Source organism: Coturnix japonica, chromosome 1 (assembly GCF_054131305.1).
Source record: "Coturnix japonica strain WE chromosome 1, WE-NBRP24, whole genome shotgun sequence".
NCBI classification, from domain to species: domain Eukaryota; kingdom Metazoa; phylum Chordata; class Aves; order Galliformes; family Phasianidae; genus Coturnix; species Coturnix japonica.
Window position 1 is genome coordinate 159,023,386 of NC_140663.1, and position 25,170 is coordinate 159,048,555.

Genomic DNA, 25,170 nt, shown 5'->3' on the forward strand with positions numbered 1-25,170 from the left:
CTTTAAGCATGTGCTTAAGTGCTTTGCTCAATGTGAATGTTTTTCATTTAAGTAATGAAAGAGAAGAAACTGAATGTTAGTGTATTTTAGCAATTCCCATTTGAACTGATGGAAACAGGATGTGTTAGCTATGTACTTAATCTGCTTTTTCTCCAGCTTACCTTCTTCAAAGCAGAGCAACTTATTTGTAAAGTTTGGTAGGACTTATTCAGTATCAGCACAAATTACAATTTATTATTTCAAATACTATCAGAGGTGGTCAATTAATGCATTTTCATACTAGCTGGCAATTTCTAAAACTGATAAGAAATACACTGAGCTGCAATGAAAATGATTTCATCTATTTTCAGCGGAACAAAGGTAACAAAAAACTTGCTGCAAAGAAGACTGTCTCGGGTCCATCTATGAGGACTGCTCCGAACATAATGCCTCCTATCTTATGATGTTGGTCTATCGCATCAGAGGTGGGTGCTGGCGGTATGGCAATAGAGGTTGAACCTTTCTATCAATATTCCATTACATGTTGTTGCTGTGTGACAGATGGCAGCAGAGGGGCAGTCTGATAAAATGGCAACTGACATGGAAGTGCATATGAAGGAAATGTGTGTCACTGAATTCCTCCATGCACAAAAAATGGTACCCTTTGACATTCATCAATACTTGCTAAACTTTTATGGAGACCAAATAGTCAATGTGAGCACAATAAGGCAGTGGCTGGTGTATTTCAGTTGAGGCAACATTGGGTCACCTCCACTAGTGAAGATTGTTATAAGGATGGTATTCAGATTCTTGTTCATTTCAGGTGAAAACTTATGCATAATGATTGTGACTATGCTGAAAAACAGTTTTTTGTTGTGAAGAATTTGCTCTGTCAAACATTGTTACTATGCTCTTTGTATCTGTTGTAGTTTCCATGGAAATAAATAGGATGTATTACTTTTGGAGTGACCTACATATAATATCATCATTACCTGAATGAATGATATTAATAATGGTACTGCAAAAAATTCAGAAAATAGAAATTTCTTTATCTGTAATTGCAAAAGCAAGTTATTCGTTACTTGGAAACATACACACATGAATCTCCCATACCTGTGCAATGAACTGTATTATCTTCACAAAGATATTTAGAGGCATGTCTCTTGGCACAACACCCCGGGACCCTTTGGGGAAAAGTGTTGTGACAATTGTAATAAGTCGACTGTAAAAGAAAGAAAAAAGCATTAGACAGTTCTAGCCCTTGCACACCTTCAATTGTCATGAAATCTAACTTGTAAATCCAACACCATTTAGAAAGTTAAGAAAGTATTTTTTTATGTGAAAAAGTAATGGCATAATTTGTTATGATCTTTTGCTATAAAATTCAGTGCAATTATTTTATTTCACTGCTATATTATGACTAATAATAAACTATTTCAGTTTATTTTCACAAGATGGGCAAATAATTCACAGGGACACAAAAAGGAGAATTTTATTGTGCACTTTTCAGTGTTTTTTGTTCGTTTCATTGTTTGTTTGTTTTAACAGCATGAAAAGGTTTAAGTAAAAAGAATTCAGGAGAACTGTAGCAGCTCTTCATTGGCAATATCTGCTCTTCGAGTCCTGATTATCATAACAAACACAGTGCCTCACCTTTGGGTAGCTGTATTGCTTTCACATTTAATTCTGATCATGTAAACCCACAGTAGTCTGTACAGTGATTCCAGTGCAACTCGAGCCATTTTGGGGTCTTTATTCTAGGAAAAATATAAAGTTCAGACACAAACTAGAGAGGAAGTTCTGCATTTAGTGGACGCCATGATTCAGAGTTTTTACAGCGATGTTACAAAAAGATACAGCCCCACAGCTGCCCAGTACCCTCATCCCTGTAGCTGCAGGATATCTGTGCATTTGACCTACCTCTCCCAGTGTTACATAAGCTGTCAGAAAAGCAAAATATCAAGTTAGTGTGAATTAAATACAGATTACAATTTAAAATATTGACTTGAAAACCAACTCCACATGACTCTGAAAAGAAAACCTTGTCCTCATTTGATTATATCAGTACAAAAGGTGTTGTCCTTTGATGGAGATCTCCTATGAAGGACATAGCAGATATTTTAATAAGAGAAAAACCAAAAATCTGTGAATTCTTAGGGTGGCCTAGATAGTGTTGCACCTGGAATGAATGAGATTTCACTAGATTATCTGTCTGGATTGCTATTTATTTTTGGAAACTTTTGAACTAGTATATGATTTCTGATTGGTGATATGCTGTTTTCCATTTCAACATCCAGTCAACCGAGATCCCTCCAACCATGTACCTCCAGGCTGAGAGAGTGATTATATATTCTACCTGTGCTTTCTGCAGAGGTCTCCAAACCACTGGTTCAGCAAGTGGCAGGAAAGAGGTCCTTCATTTCAGCCAACCGTGTCACTACTTAGCTAGGGTTGGGACCATCCTTTCATTTGGATCCACTTTAAGTGCAGAAAGGCACACTAGTTATTGTAGAAGTAATAGGTTTGAGAATATCTTTGTGAAAAAAGCAAGTTAATATTGGGCCATCTTTGGTTAGTCACTCAAGCTACTTTCAGCAACAACACTGCCTGTGTCACAGCTGTTTGACTTGGGCTTCATTTGAGTAAGAAAAACAGGAGAAAACTGAACTAGGCAGAAGTGTTAGTTATCGACAAAATCTGTATAGCTAACTATGTACTGTAAAACTATGTATGGATCAGCTAATGGCAATAATCCAGTATGATAACCTAAAATGGATTTGCAACATATCAAGATACTGAATATTAGTTAAGTTTTAATATGGTCGTTAAAAACAGAAGATACTAACCTTGAGATTGGACAGGCAGTTGTTGAGGAAAATATGCCATCTGTTTAAAAAGAACTGCTTCTGACTGACACAAAGTAGGCATGTTACCAAAGGGTACAAAGCCTAAACAGGAAATGGATGGTGATACCATATTATTCACACGTCTACAAAATACAGAAATGATTTAAAAGAGCTACTGCAGGTTTAAGAGTTATAACTCTATTATTTAGAACTCTAAAATCCTGTAATACATAAATTACCCATATCTTGGTTTCACCTAATTTCTTCAACAAATGGCAAATGTATGTTAATTTTTTTCTTTTATAATCTTTATGTCTGATGTCTATATGACAGAAGATAACTTTTCTCAAAGAAGATTTTCTTACAATTAATGTTAAGACAATAATAGTTGAGTACTTGGCAGGATCACAGAGCTCATACACAAACCAAGGTTGTTAAACTCATCCTAACTCAGAGCCCTCGGATGGAAGATACACAAACAATCTCCTGGAGTTTCCCAGTTCCCTCTGTTTACTATCAAGAGAACCTCAGCTAGTTCAGACAAGACACTTTCAGACAGAAAATGAGGTCCCCACCCTGCCTGTTCAGTCAATGAACTGATTCACAAAACCCTGATCTCAGTAAGGAAGGTCCTCCTCAGACTCCAAAGGGCGCATTTTCTTCCTGATGTCTGAAAATATGCACTGCAGCTATTTCTGCCCACTGTTTGCTTCTCCCCTCCTCCTCACAATGTTTGTACTTCTAATCACACCCTCCCAAGAATCCAGTCTATTTTCTCACTTTTAACTATGTAGCTCCCGGCGTGGTATGTGTAGACAAGCAATCAAATGCTAAGCCCCAGCTGTGCAATCCTTTCTCAAGCATGTACTATTGACTTTGGCAAATACAGCCACCAGTTTGGGGAACTTCTATTTTGTGTGAAAACTGTACAGCAAAGCCCTTGCCCTGCTGCAGTTTTGACAAGGTTTTATTAACTTGGCAGAGTGGAGTAGCACCACACAAACACAAGCAGAGAGAAATCAGAAATTTGTCCCAAGCCTCCTAGTAATTCAAATAGAACCAGAACTCCATCCTGGAGAATGCTCAGACCGTTCCCTACCACCGGTGTAACTGATGCAGACAGCGCAATGGTGGCAGGAAGCAGCAGCACACTCCTGCAGTTCTCTAGATTCGCTAGCACTGGTGATCAGCAGTTGTGGAAAGACCTGGAAACAGGTCAGTATTTGGGATGTTCCCCCAGAACAAGAAAGAAAGGACTAACGGCAACTTTCCTTACTTAAAAGGCCCCGGGTTTCAAAATGGATTAGCTAACACCACAGCGCTGACGTGCGCTGACCCAGTTGGAGAGACAAACTGCTTAAGGCAGCCAGCGTCAAACTGACTCAGATCTTCATTTAATTCAGATCAACTCACGCTTCCAAAAATACACTGCAGCGCCACTGTTCATCTCACAAGAAAAAAATGAAATAGAGAGCTGCACAGTAGCCAAGTTACGGATTTAAAAGGGCATGTGTTATACATATTTTCATTCTTACAACATATTATTTAAGCCCCTTGAAAGAGTTGTTCCCACATATCTCACTTGACAAGAAATGAACTCTACTCTTTCTTCTCTCCTCTTAATGCTTACACATAGAAAGTATGAGGAAACCTAACGGTTTAGTAGTCAGAGCCCCAGAAGCTGAAAACATCTGCCTGATTCAGAGTGATTAAGATCATATTCTATGTAACATAAATGGTTGTGGTTTTTTGTTGGTTTTTTTTGCAGAAACAATAGCCTACCCTGCAAACAGAAACGTATGAGATATAAATCAAACAGAGAAAAAGTTCTGCGAATTTACAAAGAGCCCTGTTAAAGGTATTTTTCTGACAGTGAATTTTAGCCTCTGCTTCTCGAAGTTACTAACCAATGAGTGCTTCTTTCGTGAAGAAAGTTCAAGTGTTGTATCATACAGGCTTTCAACAAAGTTCCTCAGACAGGGGACATTCACTTCATTTTTAACAGCCTGAAAGAAAATGCCATGTTAATTAAATACTATTTCTCAAGATGATTTTATCAAATTTAAAGAAATTATGCAAACAACCCCCAGAGTAAAACTCACAGCAGCTACGGGGACAAGAATTTCAACAAACAGTCCTGCCAGTGCGTGCTTGATATCTTTGTCTTTTACTTCAAGGAAATAATGTGCACATTCCTAAAACAAAAGAAAACAAGAAACATAAATTGTGTATCAGCTGGAATAAAGGCATCCAAATGTTTGCTTAATGCACATCAAGAAAACAGTCTAGCCAAGCACGCAGAAAATACTTGCACTGTGTGATAAGTTCTAAATTTGCATTCTGCTGCAAGTACAAAGCAGAAGGCAAATCGAGACCAAGGATCGCTTGCTCCAACCATTATAATCCAGAAACTCTCTCCTTACTCCTGATTTTCTGGTTAGTGTTTTGGGGATGGAAAGGGAGCTCTGTATGTGTGGTTCTCAGACTGGATGGGGACTGGATACCCTAAGAGGAAGGAGCATGAAGGTGTGGTGAAAGGTAACAAGGTAACAGTCCATCAAAAGGAAATTCCATCCAGTTTTTGCCCCATTTCTTTCTCTTCCTTTGTGGTTTTCTACATCAAACTTCCGCTCCTCTTTGGGAACTATGTCAAGGGTGAAAAAATCACTTTGGAGGCAGTGAGCAGCTAGGCAGGGACACAGGGCAAGGGACGGCTGTGAGATGCCAGTATGTGAGGTCGTGGTTCTACTCTTTTTGTTGGAGAAAAACTCTCTTTGTTGGAGGACAGTATGTATGACATGAGTATACGACTCATGACAATCTGGAATGAAATGATATATTCCTGAGTTAGGTGACCAAAGAACTGAGAGTTATGTGTGGAAAAATCCCTTGAAGCATCACAACAGGAAAGATTACAGGGGTCTGCTCTCTAAGTTCTGAGAACCGCAGCTCTATACTTCAGAATTTTACCTGCATAAACTGAAGAGAAGCTTCAAAGTCCTCCACAGGATACATCTTAATTCGGAAGAATTTCATTCCCATTATGAGACTGATAATGCTTTGAACTACATACGGGCTTTGTTCTTTATGCCGTAGCTCTTTTAATTCTGCCATGAATTTCTTCTTTACAGCAGGAAATCTAGGAAATCATATTGGTTAGTCACAAAACAGTACACATTCATGTTTGAAATGTATTGTAAGACATATAAATGGGGGAAAACTGACAGTAGATTCACATCTGGTTGTAAAATATATCAATCAGTTGGTGAAAAGATTTCTTTCAGTTCAGCTTTCTTTTGCTTCTGACAAACTCAGAAAAAAAAAGTCTTTGTGCATAACTACATCTTCCCAATTATTTTCCACTTGTGCCTCTTTTTAATATTTGAGCTAATTATATCATTAAAATAGCTCTATCACATGTCATTCGAAAATTCAAGTTGAAAGATCATGAAAAGTACATGCAAAAGACAAGGTTCAAGTGATAACCAAGAAAATATTCAGATAGGCCATTTTTGCCTTTGATTTTTTTTTCTGACAGTCGTTACAGTAACACTACAGCTTGGGGTAGGGGGCAGGGGTGGCAACCATTTTTTATCTCCCTCATGAGTCTGCTTCTCTATCCATAAGAATAATCTACAGGATTCAGAAGATGCTTCATTAAATTACAGACTGAAATGACTGCAGAAAAACTTGAAAATATCACTAAAATATTGCAGCCATTTTAAGGTTTGCTCAGCTAGAGAAAAAACAGCATATAGAAAAAAGACTATTTGAAATAGTTCTCTTCAGCCCTTTGGGGTTTCCATAGACATCATTGGTGAGATGAGGAAAATACTTTTGCTGTAGTCTAGTTGAATTTATTTAGGATCACTGGAATAGCCAACAGATACAGGAAGTCTCTGATATTCTGGATGTTATGCTCTAAACCACCTGGATGAACACAGGACCATTGAGATGAAATGATTTATTGTGCACTATCTTTAAAGAACTTGAGCAAATCAGAATATTTGCATACAAAGTAAATGAAAGTACTCAGGTTTCCTTTATGTATGGTATTCAAGTTTACTCACTTTGCTTGAGCTAGTACACCTATAACTTCTGCATATAAATCTGCAACAATGTGCATATTTCCAGTGTTAGGACCAAGGTACCTGGCAAGAGATAAGAAAGAATTCTGTTTGTCAGTCAGGTGTTTGAAAAAGCATGATCCTTAAACGCAATCTATGCAAGTCAGCAAGTAGGTTTTTTTCATACAATTTTTGTCTGAAAAAGAGCCTTACCCTTCTTTGTATTTAAAGTGCTTGAAAGCCAAGTTAATAACATCATGTACCAAAGTGTCTATTACAGGATGAAGTGGAATCTGAAAACACAAAATAAAACATAACCGGTACACATATAGTACATTTCAAGCCACATACCTAAGTACTAGTATTACTTGTGGGTACCTTTCCTACACAAATATGATACCAGTAGAAATAACAGCTACGTAATAAAACAGCTGAAATGAGCTATCCATTTAAAGTTCATTTAGAATTGAATATAAATACTTCATCTTCAAAAACCTGTCAAAGTGAAGTCTGCATGTGTGCAGAACACTCTGTATGCCACGTGTGCAAGAAAGACAGCAATGAACAAGCATACAGGGTTTTATCTCATGTTTTCATTAGATTTTTAAAGACAAAACCAGAAACAAGAATCCTAAAATTATGCTATAAGACAAACTTCGTACAGATAATGTACAACTGAAGAGCTCCATACCTGTTTCAAAACTTCTATTAATACTAAAGAAAATATAAAGTCAATAGCCAGATCTCTTCTTTCCATTAAATAGTCCCTTTGCTGTTCATCACTGGAAAATCAAAAGAAACACAGCACTTAGGAGATGTGTTGCAAATCATATTATATGCTTTCTTCAGTTACACCAGTGTCATTATTTTTAATTCACCATCATTTGCCATATGTAAAAATGCATGCCTGGTGAACAGACCAGAAGATCCGAAGTGAGTAGCTTGCAACAAAATGACAAAACATATCTGTATGAATCAACTGATCACAGTTACGAAGCGCACTGAAAAGATGACACGAAATGTGAAATTCTGAATGTGATTCAGGTCCTTACCTACCTTGTTGATACCTAAAACTAGCTCTTATCCCTTCAATCCAGTAACTATCGACCTCTGTAGTTATTGGATTAAATGTAATTCTTCTAGTACTAGAAGGGAGCTTCTAAAGAGGAGGTAGACAGACTTTTTACATGGTCTAATAGTGATAGGACAAGGGGGAGGCTTTAAACTAAAAGAGGGGAAATTTAGGTTAGATGTCAGCAATTTTTAACTCAGAGGGTGATAAGGCACTAGCATGGGCTGCCCAGGGAATCTGTGGGTGCCCCATCCCTGGAGGTGTTTAAGGCCAGGCTGGATGGGTCCTAAACAGCCTGGTCTGGTGGGTGGTGTCCCTGCCCAGGGTTGCTCGAATTTGATGATCCCTTTCAACCTAAGCCATTTTCTCATCTAAAAAACTGCCAATGTGTTTCCAAACACCAAGTCTGCTGTTTCAATGAAACATGTAGAAGTATTCAGAAAAACTTTAAATAATGTACTGTACTAAACAGTCAGGACTCAAAGTCAATCTGTTGACTTATTGCCAAGAAACTCCTGATATCGTAAGAGATCAATATATTTGTTCTGGGGTTTTTCTTTTTGCCTGCTTGTTTGTTTAAGGGTTAAGTCAATGTTGCTAAAGCTTGTTAACCAGTGCACAGTCATTTGGATAGAGAATAGCTGTGTGTGAAATTTCTCTGACAAAGCACAATGCTTCATAAAAAAAAATCCTTCCAAATGTTAGAGAATTATTACCTGCTCATGAGCGAAAAAGACACAGCTTATACAAGCATCTATTTAAATAACATGACAGCATACAAAACAGCAGTAAGAACCAGTGTCTTCACTAAATGCAGCATAATTTTAAAGACACAATTACTTCATTTATATTAAAGCTGAGAGCAGATTTCCAAGAAGATGAAAACAACTTTCAAACAACTATAAATGTACAAACGTGGATAGGTGAAATGTAATATACCTTACCCAGAATCTGTCACTAGCACATGAAAACATACTAAAAACCATACCTTTTGGATTTAGTACTTGTTCTTGGTCTGTACTCATGAGATTCATCTTCTATGCCATTCTGTCTTTTGTACCAATCAAACAAAGTGCGCAGAATAGAGGGCAGGCAATATTCTGAAAGCGAGCTCATTGAGCTTATTACCTACAGGGAAAATACAAAAATACAACAAAGCAAGAGTGATCAAGGTTCCCCATTACCTTTAAAAAGCACCAATTCAATGGTTTAACATTTTCTTTCTTGTTTTCGTGTATCTTTTCAAGTTACAAATCTTTGTTCCAACTTAAGGTACCTAATATTCAGCATTTCCTCTTGAAATATAAGTACAAATACAGTCAGAGTGTCAACAGTTCCTTTTAATTGACAATAGTAGAACGCATAAAAATGTTTAACACATCCTCCAACTCAACAGTAACGCCTGTTTTAATTCATTACACACGTTGGTATTTAATTTGAGCATACTGTAATGGTAGGAGAGGAAAAGGTGATTAACGAGCGGTATTGTGTTGTGTGTTGTATCTGACTGCAGAATGCCCCTCCTGAAGCTTGTAACAAATTGAGAAAACTCGTGAACTCTGAGATAGATAATTGTAACTAAGTGGATATACCAATGTATCGTGTTATTAGGAACACATACCTGGTAATTTAGACTTCTCTTTTATGTATGCTTTCCTCTGTATTTTTGTGTACAAATAAGTAAAATATAGTTAAAAATCATTCCTTAAAAGTCTTTGAATAAGCAGTGTTAGTGTCGTACCGGATACGAACGCTACTGCTCACTTGATATAAACTTTGTCACCAATTACAGAAACATTACTGAACATTTTTGAACTGTTACTCCTGAACTATGACTTAAACTTCCTATTACAGGAAACCATAAAACAGCAATACATGAAAGATCAGAAGCTTGGGTAAAAAACAGCCATAATCTTATCCAAGAGGATCATGTAAGTGTTGAAACTGAACGTTTACAGACATTTTTTATTTTTTTTTTTGAAAAGAGCAAACCATTTTAAAAATGAATGATATCCAGATCTGGAGATTTGTGACTAACCCAGGATCATGCAGGGTCTGATCCTACAAAGTGCTGAGTGCAGGAGCTGAATGTACTCTGTGCCAGGTAGGCTGATTATGTCAGCAGCTCTGCCGGGTTTACTCATTTGCTTAAATGCAAAAGAGCACGTTTGAGTGCTGAGGAACAACAAAAGCAGTCTTGTGTCTTGCATACGACCAAGCCCACGTGAAGTCTGCGACTAAGATGAGACCAAAACCAGGAATCTGAGCACTGTTCCCAATGTCAGTCATGCCCTAAAATGACAATTTTTTTGTGGATGATAGCTTAGATAAATAACTCCTATCTCTTTTTCTGTTTTTCAGACTCAGAATTCAACTAACTCGTAGTGGTGTGGTCTAAAGCTTAGGAAACATTTTGAGGATAAATATGATTTGTTTTGACTGTGTTCAGATCCTAAGGTCTAAAATTAAATATAGAGCGTTAGGAAGCTAAAAATGAAAGTTTATGCAACAGTTCCATTTTAGGAATGCTCTCGATCCAATATATGTTATTATCTGAAATAGAAAACAAGCTGCTGTGGAAGATGGCATGGAGGCTGTGCTTGCAGCAGCGACAGGAAGCTTTTCAGGATGAATTATTACAGCAGCCCAAGCTGAAGAATACCAAAGCCTTTAAGCATAATGCTTCAGATAAGATCTTAAAAGACATGAATCAGCCAGTGCCAGAGCAGACGATTCACTACCTGCTCAGACATTTCTATTGCTTCTTTATTGTTTTCTAAAAGGTCTTCTGAAGCTGCCACAACAGCAGCTGTTCATTATGAGATGCAATGAGAAAGAGCTTCCTGAAGAAAACAGTAAAACCCAGGAACAACAATGGGGTTTTCTGAGAGAAGCATCTATTTTTCAGATCACAGCAATGCTCGTAAGTAAAAAAATAAATACTTGAAGCTCAGTAACTTTTAAGAGATCACAATATTTAACTGCAAGTAGAGAATGGTTTCAGTCAGGTGTCTCCGCAGGCTGCCTAACACATACGTATCATTGCTCTTCCTTCAGCTACACAATTTCACTCCCCATGAAAAGTCAAACTGAATCCTGTTAAATCTCCCCAAGCTCTACCTTCTCTGCTGATTTATAGTACGTGCCACTAGCAGGGATAAAAGGTCAATATAACTTTAAAAAAAAATCTTTCTGTCATTGCACTTTTAAGACAGGAAGGAAGGGTGGACTGGGCAAAGACCTGGCTCTCAGGGAACAGGAAGGGAGGGAAGTCTAGCCAGCCTGTTGGTTACTCAACCCTTTCATTTATTGGAAGTAAGTCCAGGATGGAGATGAATTCTAGCTCTGTGCTGCTCCTGAAAGGGAGTGCACAGATGTACAAGTATGTCTTTGTTGTACAAATGATCATGTTCTTCCATCATAAATGAACCACCTACTGTATAACTTAAGGATAAGAAATCTGCACAAGCGTGGAGCTGTTTAAAACTTGTGTTCACAGAGCACTAAACATACTTTATGTAAATGCTTAATATTTATTTTGGATTAATATGTGAAAATAAATGGAATGAAATTCTGTCCAGATAGTTTGCTACAATCTATATACTTTCATGAAAGTCTTGCTGTACTGTCAAAACAGGAACCTAAGAAATGTTTCCACTAACAGGATGAATAATAATGTGGGTTTTTTTAGGTTTCACATATGAATTTCTATATGCTTTAAGAGCAAATGCATCCAAAACTGAGTTCTCCTTTCAATAGCATCATTGATCTCCTGACTATCATCTTTTCATACACCATATTCATCTGTATGTATGTCCAATGTGCATTTGACTGTCTTTTTAGTAAGGCAGAAATCCAGTACTTCATTTTTGCAGGGCTGATTTATTTTTTCTGAACTATTATTCAGTCAGTGTCTGCAGTCTCTGTCTTCAAACCATTGTGTATACTCAAAATAATGGACATTACAAGAGAGGCTACACATTGTTCTATCAATGCTACTGAAAGAAGTAGAATTTGATTGATGTCTTCTTTGCTATATTTAAGATACCCACAGCCATGCAATAATGTTTTCCTTCAACATTTTTTCCATCCAATGCATGTCTATTACATGGATTCAAGGAAAATAAAGGCTACAATGAAGTTCATGTTCCTTGAATTCAACTGCAGAGTAATAATGGTCAACAGTAAGATGAGGATTTCTTATTCAATAAATTAAAGTAAGGGGATAAAGGTAATGAAATTTGTATTTCAAATAATCTAGTGTTGGAGGTGAAGGTAGAGAGATGAACTACACTAAGCTGTTATTATTGTAGGTACATGATGGAATTCCTACTGGATCCCTGGGAACAGAACATTTCTTTTCCTGCAAATGTTAAGATTTCTATATAAGCCAACCCTTCAATGTAAAAAATCTGTAAAATCTAACATTTGATGTAAATACAGTTAAGTTTGTGTAGATTTTATTTCAATCATATCTGTGTTCTGATAATTTCTGGGGGCATTACTCCTAAGTAAACGTATCGGGGAATCATTAAAACTGGTAACAAGTAAGTTGGAATTACTGGTTTTCACTTGTGCAAGTAAAAAACTAAGATTTTTTGTATCATAATATTGTAGACAGTTGAATTCATTTACGTTGCTCAAACATTAGCGAGGCTTACAGCTTTACTTCAGGGTAACAATTTATATGGAACTGGTAGACAGGGCAAGGGTGATGAATGTCATCTTCCTGGATTTCTGCAAGGCCTTTAACATAATCCCTCGCCACATCCTTCTCACTAAATTGGAGGGGTGTGGATTTGAAGGATGTTTGATGGATTAGGAATTGGCTGGCTGGATGCAGCCAGAGGGTTGTGATCACTGGTTCTGTGTCAGAGTGGAGACCAGTCACAAGCGGTGCCCCTCAGGGGTCAATCTTGGGACCGGTGCACAGACCATGGAAGGTCATGAGTAGGGCCAAAGTATTATATTCATGTTGTATTTTTATATGGAAAAATTTCTGCAGGTTAGTCCAAGAATACACAGTGCCTTCAGTGTCACCAATTCATAGAACATTTCTATTCCGAGCAACAGAAGATACTTTAGTGCGGGCTGAGAGAAGACTAATAAAAAAGTCTCCTTGGGTGAGGATGATCCTCTTGGATAATTATGGGTTTTTTTGCCCTACCTTTTGATCTTTTCATGTACTGAAACTTCATGGTTTCCTGTAAGAGGAAGTTTAAGTCATAGTTCAGTAGTACTGTGTTTAATAACATTCCTGTAATCGGTGAGACAGAGCGTGCTAATGCTGGAGCTGTAGGACTCTTTGCCAGTAGTCAAGTAAAGCTGTCTAACGAAGAACTTGCAGAACATAACTTTAAATATGTAATGAAGATAACACATATTGAAACTATACATCTTCCAATATGTGCTTTCTTTATACACATGCACACCTAACAAAGAAAATACAGTCAGAGTAGGGAATCCAGTTTGTAAGGCTAACAGTGAGATGTTCTGCAAGTCAGGATAAGTGAGATTACTTCATACATTGCTAAAGATACTATTTTGAGTTAGAGGATGGTGATGCAATTGACAGCTACACAGAACCATGGGACAATACTGTCTGCCTACCAGGAAGACACTGATACTACACCCATGTGGAAAGAAACAGTATTGTCTGGCATCACCTCATCAACTCTGTGTGTGCACTGCCAGGTCCCAGACCCTGGAGCTGTGATCATAACCACAGACAGAATTCCTAAAATGGTGTTTGAGAACAGGCAGAAGATAGTCTCGTTTTCTGATAGTCGGAGATAAAGCTGTTCAGTGGAAGTAAACAATGCTTTAAGATATATTCCTAGTGGTTTGAAAGTTCCAACCTTAAACTTCATTCTAATTACTGAAGGTAGCTAAAACTCCATTCTGCTTGTGAATTTTGGCAAAGGATATTTTTAAAGCTGTCTTTTTTCATCTCTGAAGCTGACCTGAAAAAGACAACTTAACTTAAAATTGGACTATTCCTTACTTTTGCTGCTTTTCAGTTTACAGCTAAGATGCAGTTCAGATATTTTAAGATCCTAGTGATCTGTTCACTTCATTTCACCCATCAATTTCATCAGACTTGAATACAGGCAATTTGCTTGAAGCCTTCAGAATCTGATTTGGGAAAATTATGTTCTTCTGACTGTGCCATTTTTGATGCCCTCAAATTGAAAACCAAAACTGTTAGATACCACTTGAAAGTTAACAGATGCTTCTTGATAACACTTGTCCACGGGGATTCCCCAATTGCTGAATTAGAAACGACAGGGATGTTATCTGTTGCCTTTCCTGTTCTTCCTAGACACCTTTGTTTCTGGAATAAATACCAAAATTTTCCGAACTTTACTTGGAAGGCAGAAGCAATGGATTATCAAACTGGTCTTCCTGCATCCCACATATTCTAGATATTTGAGTTAATTTGTAAAATAAAACACAAATGGTTAGAGCTAAACGCACAAGGCCTCTTATTTTTACTATTGGTTTTAGTATTGCATATTATCACACTATTCAAGGTTTCCCAGATAGATCAGAACTTTTAGTATCAGCAAATAATATCTGCATTTTCATGACAATTTTATAATGCTGATGTAGTCATTAATAAAACAGCTCTGTAATACTGAGATGCATCAATGAAATAAATTGAAAGAAATATGACAGCTAAAAAAAGACTTTTTGCTCTATCTTACTAAAACAAAGTAAAACCTTTCAAGTGAAACACTGCCAAAAACTCAGGCTGACATAAGGCCTGAAAATGTCAGTTTGGGCTGTTTGTTTGGAAAATCTCATGGAAATGAAACCAAGGTTTTCATAAAGGAAGCCTAAGGCAAACTCAGGTCCACAATTTTTCTACCAACTCTCTACACAAAGCTAGGTAGAACTCCAGATACGTGGTGAGAAATGTACACAAACATTGTATGTAACAAAATGGGCCTTTGTTTTTCAGTCTGCATCTGTTGGTTCCCCCCTGCCCAGGATTTAAAGTAATCTGCCACAGCTCAAAATTGCTTCACTCTATGGAAGTATTCACTATCCACATGAATTTATCTTGAATTAATTGTTTGATTTTCTATTTGCCAGTAACCAGGAGAAGTGTGAAATCTTCTAACTCTTCCTTGTAAAGGGCCACAGTTTGCCTGACCATGAATATTTAATCAAATCAAGGCCACCCATTATGTGTTTGCTTAACACACTGCAGGAACAGTATCACAAGTTTTGCATATGGGTGGCTTAATTTGTTTTTCTTTCCCATATATATCTGAAACTCTTCCCACAGGAAGGGAAAAAAAGTGAAAATATGAAATTAAGGTCAAAATACTACACACAAAAAAAATCATTACCAGCGAGGATACTCAAAGCAGCTTCCTTCAGCCTGCGGTGGATGGCTTCCCTAGAGGCTGTGGCCAGCAGAAGCAGGCAGGATGCTCAAGGACTGTAAAACAGCCCTTTGCCTCCTGGACAGCCCGCTTGACAGCCTTCACCTCCTGCAAAAGCGGCTACAGAATAACCTAGAAAGGGTTACTTTGTCAAGCTAAATTTATGAAGTGAGCATTTCTGGATGCCAGCAGGATCTCTCACAAGGCATCTCTTCTTCTGGCACAATATATCTAACATACCAGAAGAGTCGATAAAAGTGGTTCAGTTCAATTTGGGTTCTGAAGTACTACCCTTATGTATCTCCTCACCTGAAGTTAAACATCTCAGTGCATAGATACTTGCAGCTTACTGCATTAGCCAGAACTGCTTTCAGGTGATGCAGTCACTGCTGTTTCTGCTATTTCCTTCTGTCCTGTATTTATGGCACCAGAAGCACAATGATTCAGGCAGCAATGGCCAAATCACAAAGCTCACTGAGACAGGAATGGTGGAGCAGCACATGACTTTGTTTTTCATGACACACCTTGTATTTATTCCTCCTCTTTGTTGGGAGTGAGTTTTGGCAATCTTTACATGCCTTAAATTCTTTTACAACAAATATGCAGCAAAAATCAAGAAATTCTACAGCAAAAATGTTTGAAAATAATGGAAAATATTCCTAATCTAAAAGAAGAACCGTGAGGCAAAACACTCATCCTACTAAAGCACAGTGGTAGATTTTATTTTGCAGCGTACTGTGACAGTATTCTGACACTAGATTGCTTTCCAAGTATTTGTCTTACAGCTCAAGAAGCAGAAATAATTTCATTCCAAGTGTCTTACTTGATCAAACTGGGGGTCCTCTCCTCGCTGCAGAGATTTGGTCAGTGGCTTTTCCTAAAAGAAAATATATTAAACATGCATTACTTAATGTCAGTATTACATTCTACCAGCTCTAGTATTATTTTTTTCTGTTACATTTTTGCTCACATAATTTCTGACCTGATCCCTTTCATGCTGGAAAGGCTGTTTCATGTGTAAGAAGACCCAGGCAAACATACAAACTAACCCCGATAGTGTGTGTTTAGTGTATTCAAAGAAAGGAAATGGTTAAACATTTATCACATCTGGTTTACCTGGTGTTCACACTGACAACTATAAAATACTTCAATATAGTAGAAATCACACAACTTTTCCTCTAGTATGTACCTAGGGAGCAGTATTTACCTATAGGATGTACCATCTTGTTACATTACTACCAGGCAGTGCAAAGATGCTCATATATCTGCTTTATCACAGCACACACTGAAATAAAGGTGATTTTATATCAGATATCATATGGTTCATTTTTAATGAAGACAGCTGCTGAAAAGTGACTGTGTTACATTAAAAGAAAAAATGAATTTTTTGCTTCATAAGCATTGTTTTAAATTTCCTCAGATATAAGTCAGTGGCAGAAGGAGAAATGGAAGAAAATTTTCAACATGCACTCTCAAACTACCTGGGAAGGCCAAAGAGAATGGAACAGATAGGAGACCCCATTTACCTTTACAGCATTTTTTTTTGCCAAGCAGGCTCAACTACTGTGGCATTTGTGCCAGGACAAGCAGCAATGGATGCAAAATGGAAAGACTTGAAGTGGTACAAAATATTTTTGTTATTTAATGTTGCGTTCTGCAGAAAATGTTGTCCAGTGTCATCTGCTCACTGATTTTGAGATTAATTACACTGATACACTTAGCGCCAGCTGGCAAGAAGGCTGGCTGCAGAGTGACAGCAGTATCCCCTGACTACCTCACAAATAGAAAAACCAAAGTATTTTCTACTGAGTCACTGATTTATCCAGGACAGTCATCAATATTTTTCACTGTTATCTCTAATCTGCAAAGTTACTTTTCCGGGTTACATTAGTGGCACAACACCTATTAATTAGAACTCTATGACAGTTTATTGGTAACAAACAGACACAGACAAATCTTGTAGCCCAGTAAAAGACACATGAAACCATTCTCCTCATCCTCCACTGGTAGCTCAGTGCTACTCAACTGAGCTCTGTCTGATGGATGGGTAATATTTCTTTTGTCTGCTGCTCACTGAAATGGAAGACAGATCATCATTCAAAGTTATTGCCGAGTTCATTTAAAAATAAAAAAAGTTCCTAAGTCTTCGGGGGTCCTGGACCATGGGAATGGGTGCAGTCTATTAAAAAAATAACCAACTACATAACCTCTTTTTTTTATTACTACTACATTTCTGACTCCGTTACAGAAGTCAAGCGTTACTGCAGTGAAGTCTTAAGTTCTTTTTCAATAGCTTCTGGACTTTGCTCAGCGATCCTTGTGGGTCCCTTCCAACCCAGGATTTTCTGGTTCTGTGACTCACCTTCACAGGCTATGCAACAGGCTTGGCAGAAGCAGAAGGCATTCCAGGGTTGGAGACAAGCCAGGGTCACGTACCAAAGCCAGGAATGGTTCTGCTGTTCTAACTTCCCAACATCTCCATTTTAAGGCTTTTTCTTCCCTTCATCTCCTCCTGCACCTTCTTGCCTTTTCCCTCTCTTGGTTCCCTTGGCAGACAACTTCTGCTGCAGCCCCCTCTTGCCTCATCTTCATCCCCTGTCTGGTGGTCCTGGCTACCCCTGTGCTGACTGCATGAAGCCATGTCTCTAGTGTAGCCCCATCCTGGGAGCAGGATGCCACAGCACATCAGCTCACTGCACCCTTGAAGGAATGGCCACAACCAGTGACACCACGTCTCTCATATCCACCATGTCTCTCATATCTACCAGTTTTTCCCCATTTCTGATTCTTCCAGTTATCCAGTGCTGTCTCAGCACAGAAAATCAGAAGATAAGAAGTGTATTTGTTGCTACCTGCAAGAGACTTCATGTTCTGCCTTACTTCAAATACATGCAGGTGCTCTAAGAGTCCTTTGAGAATGGTATTTTTTTCTTTATGCCATTGGTCATTTCTTATTGTCTACTGTAAACTACTTTACAATTCTAACCACTTAGCTGTAATACTCTTACAAATCCTACCACTTCATGCAATGTTTTTGACATTACTGCTACGGCAGCTACTATGTAAGGTATTTTTCTGCTCACAGTAGACATTTTCATTACATACCAAAGCTTCAGGACAAGCAAATACATGGTTAAGAAGCCTAATAAAATGCAACTGCCTGTGAGTAAAGGTTTCCGTGGCATTCTATGTATCCTGGAGATACACTCATTTAAAAGTTCTTAAGAAATGTCTTCCAGACTCAAGGAACTATTTTATTTTTATTTATTTTATTGCCCACCCAACTCAGAAATCGTAGAGAGGCCCCTTTATATGATGAGCTGACTCTGTTTGAGTCTCTGTAGCTGTAATATATCCTACAGAAAGGTCTTCCAAATTTGAGATGAATAGGTATCCTGACTTAGGAGCCAAAGGCTACAACCACAAAATATGAATAAAGAAAGGTTTGATTAATGTGAAGAGCACAGAGCTTCCAGGGCTATTAAAAAACACCCAAAAAATCACAAAAGAATGGAATCTCAATAATAACTTTCCCACTTTTAATCACTAAGTGAAACTTTTTCATCAGCAGTGCTTACAAAACAAAATGCTCACCTAAAAATTACTTTCCTTTCACTGTTATACTGCTAAAACATTCATAGAATCTAATAAAACAGAGTATGTTGAATATGCAATAGCAAATATATATTTTATCACATTTGCACATATGAAATAAATAAAATATTGTTTATTTATCTAAAAAATAAAGTATCACTCACGTCCTCTATGAACATAGTCAGACTAAAGCATTTCTGCACAACAGTCAGCTACTTTTAACAGTTAATATATTAATGTTTTTTCAGGTTGCTACACAAATGTAATTGGGTACATTTACACAGGAATAGCTTTTCTAAACCACCTGTCACAGAACTGAATGTTCAGGGAAACAGGAAAACAAAATGATATTGTACTGCCTATTAAGCTTTACTATGTCACTGTGTTATAATGACAGATAATGTCACTTGAAACTACTTCTAACCTCACCATTAGGCACATTATTCCTACTGAACTGCACCTGGTTATTGTATTACTCACTGTAATAAAACCCATGTTTTTTGATTAAGAGTCATGGGGAATGCAAGGCTATCTGGATACAATTAAAGTACACGCTAAATGTAGCTATACACACTCAACTGTGTAGTGTGGCTGGATAGAACAGTTAGCAAAAGGCAACAGCAAAAGAATGGAGCTCTTGTAGTAAAATGCAGACCACATCCAACTGCTATAGCTAAAACATATATATATAGAATACATATAAGTGCAATCTCAAGTACCAAAGAAACCCCAAGCATAATTCTTTTCTGAATATGAATGCCCACAGAAACTCCGACAGAAACTGCATGTCCTTGTCCTATATTCCTTAGAGCAGGAAAGAAGGGTGGTTGGTGTCTCACAGGAAAATCTGTGCTCCTAGCAGAGCTGGATCAAACACACTGCATTTATCATTTTGCCATTGGTTGTCTGTACGTACAAACATAAGAAAATGTATTGCTGACAATCCTGTGCTCACGTGTAAACTATTCTCTTCATCGTCTAGGAGGAAATGCCACAAGGTCAATTTGTTTCTGTAGCCTGGGCTTGTGAATCATTATTCTATGTAGAAGCACCTACCCTTCAGGGGTTGCTTTAACACAGGGCCAAGCCAACCTACCAGCCAGCTGCCCCTAAAGGGGAGTTCTGTCTGTCTGGTCCCTGATTCCACATGGCTGGGTGCTCGTCTGCTCACTCACCACGCTCCCTGCTTATCCACCATTGAGAAAGCTCATGAGGTATTTACCTCTGTTTTAAATTTCTCAAATATTCATCTTTGGTCCCATAAGTTAAGCTGTTGTACTGAAAATTATTCTAGACTGTACTGGAAATAATCTTCATCTCTAATTTACCTTTTTACTATTTGAAAATCACCCCTACAAGCTTACTTAGTTTATATTGAAGTAATTAAAAGAGTCAAGCTTTTTGACTTGAGGTCTGTTCACTCTGATCATCTCACAAATGTTGCCCACCTGGAGCTTTTACCAAACAGGCAATTAGTATCCTATATTTTCACAACAGTTCTTTGCATGCCAGAAGGTCATCACGAATAAAAATACAACTTGCCAATTCAGCAGATGACAAGAAAATCTTTAATTTCCCTTGTTGCTCTGCTCAGCATCAATTAGCTTTCAGATACGTGTGTAAGGTGCCATGTCAGGTACAGAGATAGTAAAAGAAACATTAAAGGGTACTTTCTTTGTTAACTTTTGAAAAAGAAGAGCCTGAACACATCATCAAACACATTATCCTCCTGTTTTCTTCAAGAAAACACCACAACTCTGTGTGAAAAAATGTTACAGACACTGAAAATGTAATAGAAAACACGACTGAACTTCATGTAACTTTTGAAAATTAAGTACAAAATAAATATTAAGGGTACCTGGTATTTCAGATGGGGAGAAACAGCTTATTTCAAGTGGCTATTAAATATGTAAGGAAAAATTCTGTATCTCCCCAAAGTCGTTGTTTTACTGAAGTCAGGTCAAAAACATCAACTACAGATACTGCACAAAAATGATGAAAGGTGAATGTTTAGAAGACAGGCTCAGTACTGGTCAGGAAACCACACTATACTTTCTCAGCTTCTCTTTTCTTTTTAACAGCTCTTCTGTTTCATTCTTGTGGAAAAGACCGTGCCTGGTAATGCTGTACCGCTGAAGACAGAACTGTCTGAGAAACTTCCAGTACAGTTTCAAGCACAGGCTTTCACTTGTTGGCTCTGAATATCGCCTCTTTGACATCCACTTCATCCACTACTGCTGTGACTCGGCGATGGCTTCTGTCATCACATCAGGTATTACAGGCTCACTTTTGCCTGTTTATCAAATTCCCTACACCTGACATCTTTAACGTAGGACGTCTAACAACAACATTAAAATGTGGACACTCAAAAATTTTGGTTGTAAGTGGCATTTCAGAAAAAAAAGTGGGAAAACAAACCAAAGAAGAATCAAATTTCAAGAGCACTTCTACTGTTACTACTAGTAAATTCCAAGCAAACTGGAAAAGGAGCAAACTCACTAAATGATTTGTTCTCCAAGAACAAATACTAAGAACAATATACTTTACAGATCTGGAGTTCTAGATCCAATACTTTTGCAGGAAATTGCTATTCAGAGTCCCGTTTCAGTTGTTTACCAAAGTGGCTAGGCACTTGTCATTGGCCAATACGTGTATTTAAATAAATAACTAAAGCAGGAGAGTGCATATATTAATCGCTTTTATGAAGGGAAGGTTGGCTTGGGGTCAGCAGACATCTATCAAATAGAAACGCCGAAAGATCCAGAGGTAAATTAAATGGGTCTGGGAGATGAAGTCATTGTGATCACAAGTGTGTAACTTGAGCAGAACGGTTCCCTGCTTTCAGTCTTTGACACGACTTCTGAGAGCCAGCGAACAGGGTGAGAGCAATGCTCTTCCCTGACCTTGTACCTGGACATTTGTACATCTTTGTTCCCTAAACAGAGAAGTTAACTGATGCTTCAGTCCTCTATGCAAATAGCTTTATGCCAACTGACTTATGATGAGCAAAATTATTTCTGTTGTGCAGAAGGACACTGTAGACAAATACAGGAAGCTGTTTACCAAGGTCTTCAGTGACATGACAAGGAACAACAGACCAGAGATAAGGGAGGCCTGAGATGACTGTAATACAACTTTCTCTTTCTGGTTGCTGATAATAACCAATATCCTTAAATGATATAAAAATGTGATTAGCGGCATGTGGCACATTTGTGAGTATCAGCCAACATGTGATACAGTGTGACAGCTTCAGTGACCTTGGATTCAATCTCTGTCTTTCAGCATTAAATCCTCTTAGTGATCTGAACCATCACACGCTCCACCGACTATCCTCCAACTTTATCCATGTGCAAGTGAGGCTCAAGCACAGTGAGCATCCCAGAAAGTTCTGCTGTCAGAATGAGATCTGAGGCCTCTAACATTATTCTGCCCATGTGCCCAGCTGTGGAAACTCTGGGATCCTGTTGACACTGCCTGGCATCTGCTACAGGCCTCAGCTGGAGTTACTTATCACAATAGTTGCAGGGGCATACTTTTCCTGAAGATATAAGTTGAATGCTAAGAGAAAGGCTCCTTGTAGTACTGGAGTTGTCTTTGCCATGGGTGCTCATCTTCAGTATAAGAGTTTGATTTTTCTGTATTTTTCTGCTGTTACATCTTCTGGGTAAAGAATTTCCTGATTTCAGGAAGGTATCTCCCAGGCTTAGCTGCCTCTCTGTTGAAGGAGAGGACAAGCTGACCTGGCTCAGCATGCACTTCATTAGCACTGGCAGAGTTTGGGAGCATAAAGGAGAGTTTTGGATGGCTGTATTGTTAAACTACCTGGAAAGCCAGTGAAAATTCAAGAAAAGGTGATGAGCAAAGAAGAGGAGCATGATGATGAGAACATAATTTTGCTAAAACAGAGAGGTTGCTGGAATGTCCAACTAATGAGTAACAGAACCAGTGGAACCATCCACACAGAAATGACAATCTATAGATATATCTGGGAATTGAATAAAATAATGGGATGGACTAACTATTAGTCTAAAAAATTGACCACCTGTGATATAGCCAATGACTACTCAAAGGAACCCTGCTAAGCTCGGAGTTGCTGGAAGCAATGGAAGATGGGGTATCCTCCTGAGGACAATGACTGACAGATCTGTCCCATTCAACAAGTCACTTAATGGATCCACTGTAAGAGATCTGTAAGATTCCACATAAAAAATGGCCATTACGTGCAGGTCACATACTGAGTTGTTTAAGTAAGATGGCGTACAGATGCTCTGAATTTATGATCAGCAGGAGAGAAGACAGCACATCACAATAAAATATGGCGAAGTCTCTAAAGAAGCACCTCAAGTACTTCAAAGACATTTATCCAAAGACTAGATGATTATACCCAATGTCCTATTTTTAATACATTATATGTCACATAAAAGAACAAATTCATTAATATTTAATAATACAATTTACATTCCAAATAAAGAGTGCAGTAGAAATACAGAGCTATGATATTTTAGATCCAGAATTATGATAACACAAATTTGTTAGGGTTATGAGGGACTGCTCAGGTATTTTAAAGAATCCTGGCTAACACATCATCAAGTGGAATAAAATACTTCTATTAATTAGGAGTGACAGAGTAGGGATTGCTGACTGCAGGAATCAGGCATGTATGCAGCATTTATAGAAGGTTCTGAGAATGCATATGCAAAAAGAATAGCATTTTCAATATATACCTGCATATGGTTATTCAAATATAGTTGCCATCTTTTCAGCTTTTTCGGGGTACATACATGTAGAGTGAATTGGTAGAGGCAATTTGCCTTGCCTCTTCTTCTGCACAACATTATTTGTTCCATACAGTAGCTCCTGTTTGCGCACTGGGATTAAATAAGATCCCAAACTTCTACATTTGCCAAACTATACAAGAAGACTTCAAATGCAAAAAAAAAAAAAAAAGTGTGATGCTCATTTGTCTCTTTATAGGTGAGTCATATAAATGAGTCATTCCTCTCATGATACAGGTGGAACTTTAGTCCATGTAAATGTCAGAATTCAACTGTATAATAAAATTCTTGGTATTATTATCACACAATTATCTACATTAATCTTATTAGTTATCATGAGCTAATCCTCAAAAACCTTCACAGCTTACTTCATTTTATTTATGTCTGTTCATAGCATATTTCTTCTGCAATGCCAAGAGAAATTTAAGCCTAGAGCAGAGCTGATCAGAGAGCCATGACATCATGCATGTTGGTTCATCAATCTTTGCAAAAAGCTGACCAGATTTTTATAGCTTTGAAAAACAATCTGCAGCATTCTTACTCTTCCATAAACTTCTTAACCACCTTCTTGGCTGGTATCAGAAGCTGTTTTGAAACAGGTCTGTATTTTAGTATCTTTGAGCTCCTACTGAAATGGAAGCAATAAATACAGTAGTATTAATGACGTGCCTGCTTTCAGTGTATTTCCAGAGGCCAGATAAGCCTTCCTAGCGAGAGGAGAAAGTTACTGGCAGAATACATGGATATGCTGATAGCCTTGATCCTGTAATTAGTAAATCCTGTTGCTGAGTTCAGTACGGAGGCAATGAGTTCCTGAATTTAGGCAGGCTCAGTGAAAGAAGATGCTTGCAGGAGCGAAGCATAATGAAAGTTTACCAACAGCTAAATTAACCATTAACCACTGTCAACGCCTGCAGCTCGCTATGTTTTATCAATGCCTACAGCTGTGTGTAAGTACTGCTGAAAGCCGCATTTAAAGATTAGCCTGATCAGTATGCACAGGATGAATTATTACTCCAAGTGATAATCAACACTCCTAAAAAGGAAACCATTTTCTCTGTTGATTTTTTTTTTCCCCCTCCTTACAGCATCATTATCTGTAAACACATTTTATCGTTTGAACTGGCAAAAAAATTTCCTTGGCTTCCCCTGTCTCATTTCATTATAAGGTCACCACTGCTTGAAAAAACCCAATGGTAATAAGAGACAGAACTGTGTTTATAAGTGAAGCAATGCAAAGATTTCAGATTTAAACTTATGAAAATGTAAACATGAATACAATCAGCTTTAAAAAGTGATCTATGGGAAAAATGCTTAGTATTCATTATAAAGGAGAATAATTATTTTTACAGTGAAGAATCAAGGAAATATTAAAGGTTATCAAGAAGAAACGATTTATGTTTCATTTCTCTGAATTTAAATTTTTAAACCAGAAAATCCCCT

At 37.8% G+C, this 25,170-nt stretch overlaps 1 protein-coding gene across 8 annotated transcripts in view; it reads right to left on the reverse strand.

The window, feature by feature from the left end:
• The window catches only part of FRY (FRY microtubule binding protein), a 223,574-nt gene that overhangs the window by 88,965 nt on the left and 109,439 nt on the right, over positions 1-25,170 (reverse strand). For all 8 annotated transcript variants that reach the window (XM_085536268.1, XM_085536269.1, XM_085536265.1 and 5 more), the window contains 11 exons: positions 16,182-16,235; positions 8,953-9,092; positions 7,584-7,674; positions 7,106-7,185; positions 6,896-6,976; positions 5,796-5,964; positions 4,928-5,020; positions 4,733-4,831; positions 2,826-2,927; positions 1,633-1,736; positions 1,093-1,201 (listed from right to left, as the gene is read on the reverse strand). In XM_085536268.1, the coding sequence (XP_085392394.1) occupies positions 1,093-1,201; positions 1,633-1,736; positions 2,826-2,927; positions 4,733-4,831; positions 4,928-5,020; positions 5,796-5,964; positions 6,896-6,976; positions 7,106-7,185; positions 7,584-7,674; positions 8,953-9,092; positions 16,182-16,235 (1,122 nt within the window). The remainder of the gene's footprint in view (positions 1-1,092; positions 1,202-1,632; positions 1,737-2,825; positions 2,928-4,732; positions 4,832-4,927; positions 5,021-5,795; positions 5,965-6,895; positions 6,977-7,105; positions 7,186-7,583; positions 7,675-8,952; positions 9,093-16,181; positions 16,236-25,170) is intronic.